The following is a 14,695-nucleotide window of genomic DNA, read 5'->3' on the forward strand; positions in this document are numbered from 1 at the left end:
TCAGGACACTGGGAGACAAGGCAAGGGTGTGGGGGGGGGGGGGTCACACTGGGAGACAAGGCAGGGGTTGGGGGGGGGGTGGTCACACTGAGAACAAGGCAGGGGTTGGGGGGGTACACACTGGGAGACAAGGCAGGGGTTGGGGGGGTCACACTGGGAGGACAAGGCAGGGGTTGGGGGGGGCACACTGGGAACAAGGCAGGTGGGGGGGGGGGCACACTGGAGGACAAGGCAGGGGTTGGGGGGGCACACTGGGAGACAAGGCAGGTGGTGGGGGGGCACACTGGGAGACAAGGCAGGGGTTGCGAGGCGGGGTTCACACTGGAGACAAGCAGGCGGTGGGGGAATCAGCTTCGGCTCCTGCTGTCTTATTTACTTTCTCAATACCACTGGAGTTATAACTTGTTTTCGGTTGTGGATATGAAAGATGTTAATATCATGGCATTGTTGAATACTTGTTTCTGATTGGCTTGAATGTGTTTGGAGGATACATTGGCATGGGGTTAATCGAGGGCATTATCACTTAAATATAACGGGTTACCAACATATTCAAATAATGATTGACATATTTTCATTACATTTTTATTTAGATTAATTTATTCATACTATTTCATCCTTCCACAAAATATAGTCCTGACACAAATCTAGGGTTGCTACCCAAGCCGGCTGGTCGTTCGTTCTATCAGTTCGGTTGCCAGACGCGACCGTCGTTCAGTCTTTTTGTTCTGTATCTATGGATGTGACCCAGTCGTTCATCCTAAATGTTCTATTGTCATACTAGCTGGCAACGTTCTTATCCCTTGCTTGCTAGCTACCCAACTACGGCTAACTTAGTCACGTTAAACACCGCAGCCAGAATAACAGCAAAGTAGCTGCATGTTTAAGCTGTTTTCTAGTGACATTTATTTGGATACATTCATAAGAATGAGCTAATGATGAGCGATTTCACCTGGCATAGAAAATGTGTTCTCTCGTCAGGACACTGTTGTTCAGAGGAGCTAGCYAACAACACAGCTAACACAATCACTTCAAACTGAAGCTGGAAAGACTGYAAACTAGCTGCACTTAGTTTCGGTTGATCTGTTTTCCATTGAAATGTCTTTCGTATATGTCCTAAAATGATGCCTATTCCTGATTTYGACTGGYTGAGAAAAACTGTCTGTCCCGACTCCCGACCCCTACATGTTCATTACTATTGGACAGCTGGAGATTGTTTCAATATTGAAATKCAATGTTGGAAATGTCAGAGAGACCGACAGCAAGGTTTATGCAAATCGCTATTGAAAACCAATTGCTAGTCTAAAAGAAATGGGAGAAAATCTCTAGATGGTTTTTACAGTAGAGATCAAGTTTATAAATTGTATGGCTGGGCTGATGAGACAGTGGATTGCACAGTGAGATGGATCAGAGTAAATAGGCATAGCTTTAGCCGGTTGTCACTTCAAATTGTATTGGTCACATACACAYGGTTAGCAGATGTTAATGCGAGTGTMKTGAAATGCTTGTGCTTCTAGTTCTGACCGTGCAGTAATATCTAACAAGTAATCTAACGATTTCACAACAGGTGGAATAGACACAGGCTGGAATGCGGTTTTAACCAATCAGCATCCAGGATTAGATCCACCCGTTGTAGAATTAACTGTCTGTAGTTCATTCTTCCATGTTTGAGCTGCTTTTGAAAGCAAGTCAAATTGAAAACATTGGCATTGTGGTTTGGTTAGCTAAACTAGCAAGTCTGTGTTTGGTTACCAAGGCAACTACTGTAGCTTTCTAGTTAACTTGCTAGCTACTTCAGTGGATGTTGAACACATTTCTAGAGGCAACTGTGTTCAATTATAGCCATGAGGCAACTGTGTTCAATTATAGCCATGGTATAAAAGAGATAATCAGCTATGTTCTCTGGAAAATAATGCAACTCCTAGCTGTTTATTATTTTCCATAAGACGCATAACCCCTTGTTGATTATTCCTTAGTATCTGGTTATACAAGTGTTGGAGTACCAGTCCCTGCCAATGCTGCCAACTGGAAGAAATCCACAGTACTTTTTATTGGCAACACCAATAATGTTGTCTTTGACTGGCTGTCTAAAATAAAATGTCATGGTAGGTTAGCTTAACATACTGATGTAGTGATTTCTGTCTTTGTGTCTCAGGACTGGGTAAAGGCAGAAGGAAGCAGAGTGCCAGTGACGCCTTCCCCACGCCCAGCACAGATGCGGAGTACCCCTCCAATGGGAGTGGCGGAGGAGGGGCCGAGCGGGTCTACGACCTCAACATCCTGGCTGTGGTCAAGTTCTCGTACGTGGCGGAGCGCGAGGACGAGCTGACCCTAGCCAAGGGGTCCCGGGTCACGGTGATGGAGAAGTGCAGTGACGGTTGGTGGCGGGGCAGCCAGGGGGGCCGTGTGGGCTGGTTCCCCTCTAACTATGTCCTGGAGGACCCCGCAGAGGGTGAAGGGGGTAGAGGAGGAAGGGACTCCCCAGGTTATCCAGGGAGGGGCAGGGAGGCCACGATTACCAACGGGCGGGCGGGAGGTGGTGGCAGCCGGGGTGGCGAGGGCAGTGKTGCGCTCCAGCTGGTCCAGACTCTCTACCCGTTCAGCTCAGTGACGGAGGAGGAGCTGAACTTTGAGAAAGGAGAGGTGATGGAGGTTGTTGAGAAACCTGAGAACGACCCAGAGTGGTGGCGCTGCCGGAACACCCGSGGTCTGGTGGGCCTGGTGCCCAAAAACTACGTGCTGGTGCTGAATGACACCAACGGGCCTCCCRGGCTCCCCGCCCTTCCGCTGTCGCCCCCCGGCTCACCACAGATCGGCCATGTGGCCCCGGCGTGCGAGGGCAAGTTTGCAGGCAGGGACTGGTACTACGGAGGGGTGACCAGACACCAAGCAGAGCTGGTCCTCAACGAGAGAGGAGAGGAGGGGGACTTCCTCATACGTGACAGCGAGTCATCGGTGAGTGGGGGAGGAGAGGATGAAGGAAGGGGAGGGAGGTAGGAGTGTGTGAGAAGAGATAGACCAGGGTTTCCCATTGGCCTGTGATTTCTAAATGAAGTCATAGTGCCCTCTGCTGGTGGATAGTGAGTAGTGTTAGTAGGGTGTTGGAGATGTTTCATCTATGTTGTGTGTAAAGTGAACTGACTCTCGCTCTCTCCATCCTTCTCCCTCTAGCCCAGTGATTTCTCTGTGTCTCTGAAGGCRCCTGGGAAGAACAAGCACTTCAAGGTGCAGTGTTCAGAGGAGGTCTACTGTATTGGCCAGCGCAAGTTTAGCTCCATAGATGAACTGGTGGAACACTACAAGAAAGCCCCCATCTTCACCAGCGAACAAGGAGACAAGCTCTACCTGGTCAAACCGCTGCCCGCACCCCAGCTATCCTCAACATGCTGAACTTGAGGAGAGACCTTACTGTCTGTTTTAGCCCAGTCACATAGTTCGTATTGGTCCTGTTTCCTTTGTTAGTTAAAAATAAAATCAAAATGTAAACCCTCCAGAGGTTCTGATGATTTCTAAAGGAAATAATAAGTTCACTAAGGGACCACTGTAAACACTCTTTAGATGTTTCCTTCTTCCTATGAGGATGAAGGTCGCGAAGAGAGGTAGGATGAGGATGAAGGCGTCGGAAGAGAAGGATAGATGAGGATGAAGGTGGGGAGGAAGAGAAGGATAGATGAGATGAAGTGGAGGAAGAGAAGGAATAGATGAGGATGAAAGGGAGAAGAGAAGGATAGATAGGATGAAGGTGGAGAAGAGAAGGAGACTGTGTACATACAATGCATTCGGAAGGAATAAGGAGTACCGTGATGGAGAGACGAGACAAGACTAGTGGACTTATTTATGCAGAATGTATATGGGATTGAACGAGTGAAGGCTAAGATGGATGAAAGTTTGGAGGAAGATGTTATAGTGTAAAAAGATACGCAGCGTATGACAGGTTGAGGAAGGAGAACAGCAATACGAAATTATGACGCGATGCACATAAGGAAGGAAGGTTAAGCAAAGAGCAAAAAACATGGAGGAGTTGTATGTAGAAGGAAGGTGGGAAAGAGAAGTGAGATAGGTAATAGAATGAAAGAACAGAATGCTGAAGAGTAGGATGGAACAAGAGTAAGGATTACTTAAGATGAAGGATTGGTAAAGTTTGGATAGGAGACACGAGACACGTGTATTCTGACAGGAGACGAAGGAAGAGAGGAAGTGAGAAGGGAAAGATGAGGCAGGATTATGGCAGCGGAGTAAGAGAAAAAAAGGATAGGACCTCGAGGAAGAGAGTGTATCGTTGTATGAGAGGAAATGGACAATACTGACAAGCTTTGGCAAACTTGTATTTGAAGGAAGTTCTCCCATTCTCTCTTAATCCATTGCTCAAAGTCGATTTACAGGGCTGGGAAATGGGGGACGGTAAGAGACAGTGCATAAGATGGCAGCTATTTCAGGTCTCGAAAGGTGAGCGAACAAGAAAATGTACAGAAGATGAGATTGAAGGTGGAGGTATATGAGAAGCAGAGATGAGGATTGAAGGTGAGTGATTACGAAGTAAGTGCACTAGGGATGAGGCCATCTGGAGATGGTGTGGGAGAAGACAACCAGATCATGCAGGACAATTCGAAGGAAGACGTGTGTGATGGGAGGCATACGCGAAATGAGCGATGTACCTATGAGGTGTATGAATGTTAACCTAGGGAGAGATGCAGAGATGAAAGTGTCGGATTGATATAGAGAAGCGTATGAGATGATGGATGAAAGGGTATGAGAAACAGAAGGTATATGATAGGCGCACACACAGGTGGAGGACAGATGAGGAAGGGTATCTGGGAGGCCAGTCTATAAGAGAGGATAGATAGGAAAGGACTATCTAAATTGTTTACAGGTGGTCCCTGTAGTAGAACTATGTAGTTCCTTTAGAAATCATCACAACCGCTGGGAGGATATTACATATTTGATTTGATTTTTTACTAACAATAGGAATACAGGCACCAATACGAACTATGTGGACTGCGAGGCTAAAACAGACAGTTAAGGTCTCTCCTCAAGTCAGCATGTTGAGGATAGCTGGGGTGGCGCGGTTCACAGGTATGCTTGGCTCCTTGTCCAGAGTAAAGCTTGTCTCCCTGTTCGCCGGCGAATGTGAGCGCGGGCTTAGTTCTTGTAGTTCGTTCCAACCCCAAGCTTCACCCCTATGGTAAGGTCACACTGAAAAAAACTTCCACTTCGCCCAACTCACAAGTAACCCTCCTCTAGAACGACTGCACGCTCATGAGAATTCGCTCGTGTTTCTTCCCACAAGGTGCCTTCAGAGCAGCCACAGGAGAAACTCACTGGGGCTAGAAGAGAAGGGATGGAGAGAGCGGGCTAGTCAAGTTCACTCATTCACCACCACAGAGCTAAGAGGGAATTGAGAGACAGTTCCGCACACCACCCTACTAACACTACAAGGCACTATTCCACTCACAGCACAGGAAGCGGGCACGTACTCATGGTAGCACATTCATCACAGGCCCAAGGGAAACCGCTGAAGTACTAATCGCATTGTTCCAATCTAACCTACGTTGCCCTCTTCCCTGTACCTCATCCTCTCCTCGCCCACTCAAAACCAGAGAATCATTGTTCTCACTATGGTCTGAGGTGTCTTTAGGTGCCTTTTAGGCAAACTCCAAGCGGGCCGTTATGTTGCCGTCTTGTTACTAAGCGAGTGGCTCCGCTGGCCTGATTGAGTGGAGCCGCTGAGAAGATGGTTTCCCTTGCTGGAATGTTCTGCTCCACCGATGACTCGCGTCACGGTATGAGGAAGTCCCACCTCCTCTCCCTCTCGTGCAGGACCAGCTCGCCGTTGCATCTCGTTTACCATGGAGTGAACACCTTCCCTAGTACTGAGACAGTGTTCCCTTCGCACGAGTGAAACGTCTCCCCGATTGCTCCGTTTTGGCCTGCCAAACTGTGCCCTGCAATCGCCGGGGCCACATGGCCGATCTGGAGAGTTCGGTGGAGGCCGGGGGGCCGACAGCGCGAAGGCGCGCAGCTGGTGAGCCTCGAGCTGAGAAGAGTCCGTTGTGTGGGTCATTTCACAAAGCTTCATCCAGCACCCATTTATAGAGTGAGTGACCCCCAGTGCTCCGACCCAGATCTTATCGCACGTGCGAGGTTATTCCGTGCTATTGGGCACCCTTCCACAGATCTCCTGCCCTCGAACAATCCCTGTCTCGGACTGACTACTTGCATCGGATCATCTCTCTTTGACCTCAGGTGTGTCTCAATCGAGAGCCTCGACTTATCCTCTCTGACATGCCCATGTCCACAAACATGTGGGTATCAGCTTCCTCCTCCGTCTATCATCAAATAGACGGTGTGAGGCATCTGATATCGATAAATGCAATGTCCACCACAAGATGCAGACTCAGTTGGAAGCCCACCACTAGGAGCGTCACTCCTCCAAGTTGAATTGCAAAATTGCTCACAAAAACCTGTTATCTGCTGTGTCATGTATGGTTATTGTGTTAAGATTGAGAATGATATGTATTGTATTATTGTAAATAAAATTTTTTTTTTAGACCTTATTTACAGGTAGGCAAGTTGAAACCAGTTCTCATTTACAATGTGGCGACCTGGCCAAGAAATAATAGCAAAGCAGTTCGAATCACATAACAACAACACCAAGAGTTTCACATGGAGTAAAACAAACATACAGTCAATGAATACAGTAGAAAAATAAGTCTATATAACATATGTGAAGCATATGAGTAAGGGAGGTAAAGGCAAAAAAAAGGCCATGGTGGTGAAGTAAAGTAGCAATATAGCATAGTAAATTATACTGGACAGGTAATTTGCAGTGGAGAAGTTATGGTAAATGGAAGATAGAAAATAATGGGGTGCAAAGGATACTTATTTAATCTATTTAATCAATTTTAGAATAACGGCTGTAGATAACAAAATGTGCGAAAACAGTCGAGGGGTCTGAATACTCCCAATCCACTGATTAGCCAATTATCGTTACTATTGTGGTATGTATTTTTCTACTTGTTTTGTAATGCTTGTTCCTTATCTCTCTGCATTGTTTGCGCAGAGAGCGCGCCCCTAAGCCTAAGACCGCGTTTCACTGATGGGTGTAACCACCATATACCATGTGACGAATGAAATTCTGAAATCTTGACCCTAACAAGTGGCACCAACAGTTAAAACACTGGGAGGGAAACATTATTTTGTGCTCCTCGTCGTTGGTTGTATCGCGCTCGCAATCGCACGCATAGACAACCTATTTTCCGTGGAAGAAAGAACCAGAGGGATGAATACCGCTTGCTCCTCTCGCCTCTTATTCTAACTCTGTGCAGGTGCGGGGTCTTCCACGTCACCTACAGTTCTACAAGGACACAATACACAGCCCTCATCGCTTACATGTCCTCCCGTCTGCTTCCCCTGCGCCTGTCATTCAACAATCTAAATGGGCCGCACCACATCCGTTGATCCTTTGAGCACTTTTCCTCACTCAATCACTAATACCGGTTGAACAGCCAGGAGACTGCGCTTCCTGTCGCTCGTCTTCTTCTCTCTCAATCTACCTTGCTGTCTCCAGCGGTCAGCGAGCGAACATCAACAAAGTTGTCGTCTGAGCGTCCCCACGTTACGAGAACTTGACCAACAGCCAGGAATGTATGCAAGTGTCATATCGTTTAGATCTCTGAACAGTCTAACTAAGAGATGTGTATTTTTCCATATATTAACATTACCCTATGTTGTTCCCCTAATGAAATCCACTATACTCGCATCTTTAGGCGACTTATCTGGAGGGAGAACTTTGGATCCGAGCATTTGCTGTCTGGTGTAAGCACACGGGAGAGTGAGTCGTTCATGAGAGAGGAAACGAGAAACAAATTACTGCAAGAAGGAGCCAGAGATTCTGCTAAGGTAACCTGAACTGCCACATTTAAGCACAGACAAAGATCCTGAGAACAAATGCTTATCCCGAAACCGCACCCAACTCCCGCTGGCTTATTTTAAGCTCCAGAACGATTGCCGTAATCGGTACATCCCGAAGGGTTGGAGCAAACCTTGGAGTGCCAAATTTAATTTGACCAATGTCTACGCTGATTTAGTGGACCAGTGGAGCGTAATCGCCAGTCTAGACTATCTATGTTAAAATAGTTGACGATATTGCACACTTCTGATTGACCATCGAGAGCATTTTGTTTTTTTTATAAATTATTTAGACAGAGTCCAGCAACTTAGCACTCACACACATTTACTAAAGATATAGTCAATCCGTATCATAAGGAAGTATCGTATTAAGGTGGAAGATTGCTCATATTACTTGACTGAGCAATAAGCGGGTAATAGAGGTGTTCTGTACTAACAAATGAGATAACAAGTTCACCGCACATCCTATCTTATTCACTATTAAGACTTCGAATTATAAACTTGACCATACTGGTCAATGAGTAAAAAATACAGACTCACAAAAGCAATAAGGTATAGAGATGCAAATCGCAAGACTCTAACTATCTAAATCATAGCAGGACTGCCACAAATAGATGGATATCTTTCATATCAGAGTTATAAAGATCTATAGATATCGACATTACAGTCAGAAGAGAGACTAGATGGACCACGCTGTGTCTTAACTGATATTATCATAATATAAACGCACCATACTGAGAGAAACGTATCAATACTTTAGACACGACAGCACGTGTTTGCGCTCTCAAGTTCCAGAGACGCTGTGACACATATAAATACAGACTCATAGACAAATCAAATTGAGTACGAGAGATCATAGCTCTCAGGAGAGATTATCTCAGAATCTCCATCCACAAAGTGTAGGCCCCGAGCAAAGGCTATATGAGTATCACCCTATAGGCGAGATCAGTAACGTTCACTAGAGGAGGGTGCTCACTTTGGTAAGTAAGGAGCACTCATAGGGACGATACTGATGGTTCTTATGTCACCTACTAACACGCTCAAGAGTGTCAGCACATGACCTATTTATGAATGAATGTTTCTCCATCCTGTCTATGCACGCGAGTTGAGATCTCACATATCTAAACGAGCGACAGCTCTGATAACACAGGCGGACGCTCTGCTACTGCCAAGTGATTGCCGACATTCTAATAGAGGAGACGATTGTATGGAGCGTATTTTATTGGAGGGTTAAGTGTGGTCTATGTTACTAGTCATGATTTAATGAGCTATGCGATTCTCATACTTACACTTACAAGTCGGTATCGAGTAAAAACACACTGATCGTACTAATCGGCTTCAGCTCTGTTTGATGGTGATGAGAGTAATGAGCTATTAGAGTTAGCTACTCAGCTCAGTTAGTGTGTTGTGTTCGTAGTTCTTATCGCAACAGCTGTAGATGCTATCAATCAACTGCTGCGCTTTGGCCTCCTACTCTTCACCGCATGGAACAGCGATGCCAAATCATACGAACGTGGAGCATATTAGATCAATTTGTGACATTAATATTGAGTGTATAGTATGATATAGTTCTATAAAGACATTCTGATCAACGGAAGGTGTCGAAGGGTGCTCTATCCAGTAACGCATTGGTTGAACCAACTGCCACTAGCACATCTTTTGAAACAGTACGACTAATTGGGATAAACCCTATCACAACAGAGCTGCCGATACGAGTACACGGTATATTAGGGGGCTGAAGCCAGAACATACGAGTCGAGTGACAGAATAGTATTACATGTACTGTTAAATATTCGATTGCTGAACAGGATTCTAGTTCATATGAACTCATGTCATAAGCTATGTCATCACTGTCGAGTCATTGCATAGAATAAAAGCGAAAATTAGAAAGTATGAGAGCATGTGTAATTGAAGCATCTCACCCCACCTATTAGGAATAGATGCAATCACAAAGATTGCTATAAGTGTACTTGAATGTGTCACTCACTATAATATTTAATTCACCACAACATATCAACACAATTGTGGATGTTAATGGTAGATCTGAATATATTCTAATGATACTTCAGTGGAAAACTTGAGACTACTATTGTCTATTATGTTATGTATGTGGAACTAGCTTGGCGTGCTGTGATCAAGTTAAGTGTAAGTAAGAAATTATAAGAGGACAATCTCTAAATAAAGACAGCCCTTTCACACCTGATCGTCTGTTACCTGTAATGAGGTTTCCTAGGTCACGAGGACACCACCCACAAGTAAATCTGAGATAATTTATGATGTGAGAGTAAGTTCAAATCGCTGATACTCGAGTGCTATGTGGACATGCTTCTAAATATACTAGGATATAGTATGAATCACACCTATCACGAGGTAATGACTCAAGTTCGACGACTTTCTCCTAAGCTGATGTGGTCCAGCTGAAGAGACCTTATCGATCATGTTAGTTTCGATAAGATACATTTAGTAAATGATCCGAGTGATCGAGATTAGTATAGCCGAAATTATTATTCTGTATCCTCATGAGGAGATAAGTGTAGAGTAATAGCGATGATTGAAACAAGAGTCTACTGCTACCTAGTGGTGGTGACTAAGAACAATTTGAACTTAACTATGGGGTCATGTACTAGGAATTTCAGAGTGGTTCCCTAAAAGAATATAAACTCATAAATCTCCTACTGTCCCTTGCTGAACAATACTCTAAGTTCCTAGAGTCTGGTTGACTATCTTGCTCAAACCAAGCCAGATATTGCGCACTAGGACAATATGCAACATTGTTTCAAGCACGGATGCACAGTGTAGTTCGCAACGCACGAATTGTAGTCTCACAAGTCACGATCCAGTTTATCTTCATTGCTCACGTAATCTGAGATCACCCTAAGTGTTTCAGGTAGCTTTGACGTGAGTGGGTTGTAATGAAAGTCACGCTTTTCCGCTGGAGAGAGTTGTGGATCAGACGAAGGGTGGATATGCGTTATTTGGACACTGGAGGAGCGGAGAAGGAGAGTGTGAAAGATTTTTCAAAAAAAAACATAAAGGAACGATTGTCAATTCGCAATGGAATGTAAAACACCTGTAACTTTTTTTTGAGTAGCGCCCGCAGCTCAATAAAGGGATGTGAGTTAAGAACAATCACAGTATCCTCAAAATGGGACTTTTTATGGCCTACATTACACATAGTCCAGGTACTTTATGCTATGCCAACGCAAAATAGTTTTCATGCACGGTCAAATGGCGGCTGGACCCCGGAAGAGTAAGGGGCTTAGGCTAAGCAAAGACTGAAAATGGGAGAGCCATTTCTACACGATACCATGTACGCAGCATTGTTGAGTCATATAGAGACTAGAACAACAAGGTAAAAGACCCAATAGTCAAAAACGACCACACATAGGACGAACAAACCATTCTGCACGGGGCCAGAGCATGAAGGTGTCAACAATTTTGCGAGCCTCCGTATCATGCACTTCTAAGCCATACAAACTTTAAGGTAATCACACACATATCAACAATCGTCATCTCTTCACCTGTATCATTGTGGGAGGAGAGAGATCGTGAGCTCAGTCCAGCATTCTTACTTTTATGACAGCTCAACAGTGTCTATGTAGAGCGAGGAACATTTGCACGGAGATCCAAATCTGTCGGTAGCTTCGATCATACTTCTGGTGTGATCGATAGCATATAGCATTGGAGTATAATCCGGGAAGTTTATAATCATGAGTACAGCACTTCTAGTATATAGTCTCATCAAATGAGTCGACACGGGCTTACAAGTAGTCCCAAATGTGCTGGAAAATGGAGCACGCGACGAATATCTCAGACTGAACCAACCAATCAGAATCATGACATGCATGACAGTAAAGACCAGCAAGTTGCGATTATTTAGCATATTATATGCACCACCGATAGCGACTTCATACAGTAGTTGTATGATCACCTACTGTAAGAAGCTCGATATAGCATAGATAATCCTGGGTCTTGGTGCTCGACGTGTCAGTCCAGACACACACAGAGCAGTCAGCAGATGAGGCGATTAGTATATTGATCAGAACAGAGAAGACAGGAGATAGATTTTCTCTGACTTTTCTCTGGACTATCTCTGAACCTTTTTACATAATCTCGCGAAGTACTAGCCCAAGACTTAGTGATGTACTCATTTGTATCATGTAGTACATTAGTCACATTCCTACCACTCGAGCGAAAGCGCAATATCCATCTGCTACCTAATGAGATGTAATCACAAGCACTAGACCTGGTCAATACCTGGCGTTTACTAGTCCAGAGCATAATGCTTAAATAGTGCAGTTGAGAAAAACATGACTTATTCTTGTGACCTGATTTTGAGAATAACACTGAGAGCGAACAACGCCACGGCAATCTGCTGTATACTTATGGCCCTAAATTGTAAACTGCAAGTCACACATTTCCAGACTGCTCACCAACACCCAAACCCAAACCCTTAACACAGTTACCATTAAAAAATGCAGGCTGATTTAGTTCGTGAAAAAAATTGACATGCGACCAAGAGAGAACAAACCTCGACACAATCGGACAAACTCCTTCTGTCTTGTACATTCTCAAGCCAAGCATTCTTCTACACTAAATGCTAAAACGTCACTCTACGTCTCCTCGAGCTGTGATATAATAGGTAGTAATCATTGCAGAAAACACCTCGACAAGTAAATCCTCTCCAAAATACTTCGCGATTAGTTCGAAGTTACTATGCTCATAAAGCATCGAGAAATTGACCATAGAGACAGAAGATAGGTTTGCCACACGCATGTCTAGAGTATGGGATCACCGCTCAGTAAACACTGCTCACAGTATAGAGACTCATATTCATTAATTAATCAGTGATCACCACCATAATGGGTAGATCTGAGAACTCAACACTAATGCCTAATTCAATCAAACAAAAGAGAATATAACATAATTTTTAAGTAAATTTGAAGCATAAACACCGATGGAAGTTGTGTTATCACATATGTTCAGATATTGTTTAGATTCCTGCATTATAGTTCTATAAAGAGCCGCTACATAAATGAGATCGTGTTTATTTTATCCGTAGGTACCTGAGGCAGCTGAGGCAGTTTGACATTTGCATTAAAGAATTTATAAGGATATATGAGGCAATGATTAATGAAATAAAAAAATCCGGCATACACAGTGGAGAGACATCTCAACGTGTAAATAGTATAGTCAAGGAGAGAGAGATTATCGCTTCACGTCGTGGAGTGGAGCTTGGAGATCTAGGAGAGACGTTCACTGAACCAAATGCTAGCTGCTTATGAAATATTGCTCACGACTGAGAGACGATACTGAGTGCCGTGACTTCCACAACATTAGAGTACTTGGACTTACGAAGAAATGAGCTGCGCCATATCCCATATACAAATAGTAATCTTTGCAATTGTATTAGAATATTAAGCATATTCCGTCTGACAACATCACATGTTAGTGTTACTATAATCTGTGACCCATGCTTTACTTTTTATCCTCTTTCAACAGCGGCCGTGAGCGAGACTGTCTGCTGCTTCTTGTATAGCTGATCTTCCTAATCTAACACTGCTGGCAAGTGTATCAAGTATGTCGCTTATCATCTAGGTAGGAGTCCAAGTGACTCCAAGAATCCGCGAGAAGCGTATAGCGCATTAGTCTAGGACCCACGTCCTCCTGATAATCGGTTCTCCACCGTGTGTCCGCTCTGGGACTCGGTTCGTTATTCCTTGTGACTCGTGAGCAGATTTAACTCCGCTAATTACACCCAAATATGCGGCCTTAATCCTAGCAATGAAATAGTGTCGTCGTCTAGTCTCGCAGTTCACACCATTGTTATTGTAGTTTCCTGTTGACACTCCTGTGTTGCCTCTGACATCACTGCGTGCGTTACAACTGACCTAGGGAAGAGTTGCTGTGTGATATGCTTTGTGAGGTTATTCGAGATTTGTCACTGATGCCACCTTCATTGTGTGATTGTCATCGTCGTGTACGTTATAAGATGTAGTTCGGACAACTTATATTCTTTCCCGTCTAGTGCTGTTGGGAGCAAGATTGTTTCTGAATTCATAGTAGTGATTGTGGCGATCGTGTTGCTACCTCTAGAGTGGTGTAAAAAGAGTAGTGGAGAATTATTAGCGATACAGAGAATAGGCATACGGTGGGAAGATAGGACCGTGTGTCTTCTTCTCCAACCACCATATTCAGAGTTCTACAACGAGATACTAGGAATCCATAGAACTCTATCATACTCTGACCACTCGAAGACATACGCAGTCCCGCATCGGTATTCCAGAGCCGCATCATGCCAGATCTCAAATCTCATCCTCATTGTCACCGAGGATTATGATGGAGCGTTAGCGGGATGTCAGATGTATTTTCTTATACTGCTACAAAGCTCATGAAATCGTGGGATAAACACGTTATGACAGTTACGTCAGTCCCATTAATTATGCTTAAGAGAGATCTGGATGTAAGTGTGATATGTTCTGCTCGCCTGTCCTCGCACTGCCTGAGTCGCAATCGTTCTAGAGAAGTTGGAGGGCTATGAAGCAATAGCCTACGCGGCTGTGAGTATGTCCAAACTCAGCGAAGGAAAGCCACACCTATCGGTATACTAGCAACCGTTCACATGCGCTGCTGGAGCTGAGAGACAGAGCACGGGGACTGGTCTCTTAGAGAAATTTTTCATCAATTATTCACCAATAATAGCTTGTCACTTCCACGGAATTGAGAGAAAGTTGGTAGGAGACTTCACGGCAACTAGGGCTGCTGGAACCTGTCACGAGATACGCCTTGG

At 44.5% G+C, this 14,695-nt stretch overlaps 1 protein-coding gene across 1 annotated transcript in view; it reads left to right on the top strand.

The window, feature by feature from the left end:
• Window positions 1-3,488, top strand: part of nck2a (NCK adaptor protein 2a) — a 68,669-nt gene extending 65,181 nt beyond the window's left edge. Inside the window, exons 3-4 of the mRNA XM_024010545.1 lie at window positions 2,153-2,952; window positions 3,169-3,488. Of these exons, the coding sequence (XP_023866313.1) occupies window positions 2,153-2,952; window positions 3,169-3,387 (1,019 nt within the window). The 3' untranslated portion in view covers window positions 3,388-3,488. The remainder of the gene's footprint in view (window positions 1-2,152; window positions 2,953-3,168) is intronic.
• The last annotated feature ends 11,207 nt before the right edge of the window (window positions 3,489-14,695 follow it).

The sequence above is a fragment of the Salvelinus sp. IW2-2015 genome, linkage group LG2 (genome assembly GCF_002910315.2).
Source record: "Salvelinus sp. IW2-2015 linkage group LG2, ASM291031v2, whole genome shotgun sequence".
NCBI lineage: Eukaryota > Metazoa > Chordata > Actinopteri > Salmoniformes > Salmonidae > Salvelinus > Salvelinus sp. IW2-2015.